General features: G+C 48.3%; 2 protein-coding genes across 2 annotated transcripts in view; both read right to left on the minus strand.

The window, feature by feature from the left end:
* LOC107182502 (leukocyte immunoglobulin-like receptor subfamily B member 4) overlaps positions 1 to 125 on the minus strand; it is a 2,249-nt gene extending 2,124 nt beyond the window's left edge. Inside the window, exon 1 of the mRNA XM_015561446.1 lies at positions 92 to 125. Within this exon, the coding sequence (XP_015416932.1) occupies positions 92 to 125 (34 nt within the window). The remainder of the gene's footprint in view (positions 1 to 91) is intronic.
* Positions 126 to 2,857: 2,732 nt separating this feature from the next.
* The window catches only part of LOC102764433 (leukocyte immunoglobulin-like receptor subfamily A member 5), a 13,672-nt gene continuing 12,895 nt past the window's right edge, over positions 2,858 to 3,634 (minus strand). The window contains 3 exon segments of the mRNA XM_015561451.1: positions 2,858 to 3,309; positions 3,312 to 3,397; positions 3,543 to 3,593. Coding sequence (XP_015416937.1) covers positions 3,250 to 3,309; positions 3,312 to 3,397; positions 3,543 to 3,593 — 197 coding nt within the window. The 3' untranslated portion in view covers positions 2,858 to 3,249.

Consider the following 3,634-nt stretch of genomic DNA (forward strand, 5'->3'; position numbering starts at 1 on the left):
ACTCAATCCTGAGCAGCACCCTCCTCCCCATGAGGCTCCTGAGTCCTGGGGTCCTGACAGAGCAGAGCTCCCCTCTCCCTTGAAATCTCACCAATGAAAAGCACAGCGATGAGGGTGGAGGTCATGGTGTCTCCTCGCTCTGGTGCAGAGTGAATGCGATGGTGCCGTCTGGGCAGGCACAGAGGGTGTGGGCACTGGGAGACTGGCCTGCCCTCTCTCATGGTTGTCACGTCAGCAGTTCCTCATGAAAGGGAACAACGTCTATCTAGCACCCTGGTCCTCATTTTCATGGTGAAGCAAATAATAGACCCGGAGCCTCCTGAGACATCCCTTGTGGGTGAGGTGACCCAGGGCACCTTCTTCTCTGTCAGAGCCTCCCCCACGGGGTCTCCTTCCTCTCAGCCCGCTCCATCAGCACCTCCCTGCGATCCTCACCATAGACAGTGTCACCAAGGTCCTGGAAACGCTTCAGGAAGATGTGGATCCCTGTGGCCTGCAGAGCTCAGATCAGCAGAGACACACTCACCCTCTCACTGCACAGCTCAGGGCGATGTCCCTGTGATAGTGAGCACTGAGTGGAAACACAGAAGAAATACAGGAAGGAAACAGGTCCCTTCTATGGCCCCAGATTATAGCTTTCTCTCTATCACACCCCCTCCATGGACTTCTCCTTTTTCTTGCAACGGCATCCACCCCAGTTTCCTGGAAATAAGGTATGGCTCATTCCTGCCTCCACAGTGATCCTTGTTCCTTAAGCAGAGCTGTCCCCTCATCCTGTCCTCCTCTCTTCAGCTTTTGGGCTCAATAAGGGGTCCAGTGCTCTGATGTTGGGGACAAAGCTCATATTTAAATATTTCACTATCATTTATGGTCTGTGTGACTTGAGCAGTACTGGCCAATCTCTGCACTTCGGATTCCTGGTGTGAAGCACGTAGGCATAAAGCCAGATTCTCAGAGTGTTGTAGGATCAGTGGTGTCTGGGATGTGGGCACGATCAGCCCTTGATAATTTGCAGACCTGTTAAGATGTGTGAGATGAGACATAAGAGGATCAAGGTGTCTCACTTCACAGTCAAAATGAGGGATGGGTGTGTCCACTCAAGAGCCCTCACCTGTTCCTACTTCTGAGAAATAATATTTCTAAAGGATGCATCCACACTCAATGCAGCAGAAGTGAAATGGGAATTCCCCAAACAGAGAGGGAACCACAACAAATAAAAGGGATCAAGCGAGTGGCCACTGGTGACCAGAACTGGTCATCTGTGAGGAGTTCTCCACCTCCATGTGGACAGGAGAGGGACTCCACCGTTGTCACAGGCAGGGAGGGGATAGGGCACAAGGTGATAGGTGGGTTGCCCCATTTCTCATGCTTGAGAATGAGCACTGAGGCATCTCTATGCACTGACCCAGCCCAGGATAAGCACTGAACCCTGTGTGTGTGATTGCGTGTGTGTGTGTGAGTGTGATTGTGTGTGTGTGTAAAAAATTCAATCCAACCTAGTCCAACAGCAGCATCTGTCCAGGTGTAAGTGTGAGGCTCACATTGCAGCCATCCCTGCTGGGCACATCACAGTCAAAAGCTGAGTTTGGGAGAGTGGATGCTACAACTCTCCATCCCCTTCAGATTCCAACATCAGGTGAGCCCTGGGAGTAACCCTTTGTGGAGAATCAGGTGTGAGTGTGTATAAGAAATAGACGTCAACAAATAATCTAATTATGAAAAATAATGCTAAGAAGGGCTGCCTAGAGAGTCTTTAATGCAGGTAATCATATATGAGACAACAGACCACTAGGAATATAAGAAACGCATTTTAATAAAAGATTTTTGAACTGACAGAAACAATGAAGGTGAAAATTGAAATATTGGAACAACCCCAGGGCTTATATGATAAAAGTGTAGAGAATTTTGGAAAGGCATTACTTAAACAACATAGTGGTAAAAAGGAATAAAAATAAAAACATGGTTTGATTTAACACTCTCAAATATTTTGTTTTCACCCAGGAGAAGATACAGCTGAAGATACAATAACAAAATTGGAAGACAACATTGAGGAAATTTTGTAGGATACAAGACAGAGAGACTGGAATTGAAAACTTTACATGCATGAGAATAGAGACATCTGGTCAAGATGGTTGTGTAAGCATGATAATTGGAACCTCCCACAACCACATCAAATTACAAGTAAACTACAGAACATCCACCATTCAGAACTGCCTGAAATGTAGCCCAACAGAAGTTTTATAACCGAGTATACACAGAAGCCACATAGAGACTGATAGACACGTGGGGAGGAAAATGGGGTGGTCCCATACCCATGTGTGGTAGTTAAACACTGGGGCGGGGGGCGGGGATACTTGGTTGTGAAGATCCTCCCTCAGTTGTGAGGGGTCCCAGAACCCCCAGCCCAGGGTTACAGTGCTGGGAAGAGAAATCCCCATAACTTTTGGTTGTAAAAACCTGTGATGATTGTGGTTGAGTGAGACAGAGGATTTCTGGAGTCCCAGCTGTTCCTCCTTAAAGGGCCTGTGAACACATTTACTTGAACTCTCTTGCCCTGAAGCACTCCAAGACCTACGTTGCAGCTTGAAAGCTACCAGGGACATACAGGGAGGACTTAAATATTGTTAAAACTAAAGCTGAGGGGGCAGATTTCTCCCAAACAGAAGTGCTGGCCGATGTACGGGAATAGACAGAGAAGGGCCATGTGTGTTGTTTCAGGAAGAATGAGGTGAGGATGACATTGGCTACACCTCCGGGCCAGTGGGTGGCTATTTTTCAGAGAAGCAGAGAGAACACGCAGTGTCAGGTGCATGAATATACACATGAAACGTGTGTCTTCTTAGTTCGTGTGAAGTGGAGGAAACAGATGAGAACTGACTTTATTGTACACCAGCTCTCCCTTACAATTAAAAAAAGGCCAATGGATATGGTAAAAGTATACTGAAGGGGTAAATTGTTAGTGAAGAATTTTATAAACACCCAAATTATTATATTAAAGGGCAAAGGGGAAGGGACCAGAGGGGGGAAATCTATAAGGATGAGGAGACAGTGGTCGGGACAGAAAGGGACACAGTCCAAGGGCAGAAGGTCCAGCCCTTGTCCCTGTACATGAGCGATGACTCCTCCATCTGCAAGGAGCCTCAGACAGGTCCCTCAGCATATGTCCTATGTTATCTTCCAGAACCTTCTGGGCACATGAGATTCATTCCCAAGGCTTCCCCTCTGAACAGGGCATTGTTCCCTCTGTGATCACGTCCTGGCTGCATCCTGGGTCTGTTTCTGGCTGTTTCGAGACCAAAATAGCAGCACCATAGCAGCACCCCGAGCACCCCCAGAACCAATCCAGCCACACTCAACCGGATGGAATTCTCCACGGTGTAGTCTTGGGCCTTGGAGGCTGGGAATTCTGGGCAAAGAGGTCACAGAGGACAGGGCAGGACAAACTCACCCACAACCCTGGATGTCCACCAGGGCATCCCCTCCCCTTGACAGGACATGACCTTCTATGCTCAACCCCATAACAGACAGTGTCTCCTACTCACCACTCTTGGGGTCTGAGTTGTTCTGTGATGGGATGATGGCGTCGGCTGCTCCTGGGAACCAGATAGGCGTGGGGCTGTGTGAGGTGTTGATG

The sequence above is a fragment of the Myotis davidii genome, unplaced genomic scaffold, assembly GCF_000327345.1.
Source record: "Myotis davidii unplaced genomic scaffold, ASM32734v1 scaffold1097, whole genome shotgun sequence".
Classification (NCBI taxonomy): domain Eukaryota; kingdom Metazoa; phylum Chordata; class Mammalia; order Chiroptera; family Vespertilionidae; genus Myotis; species Myotis davidii.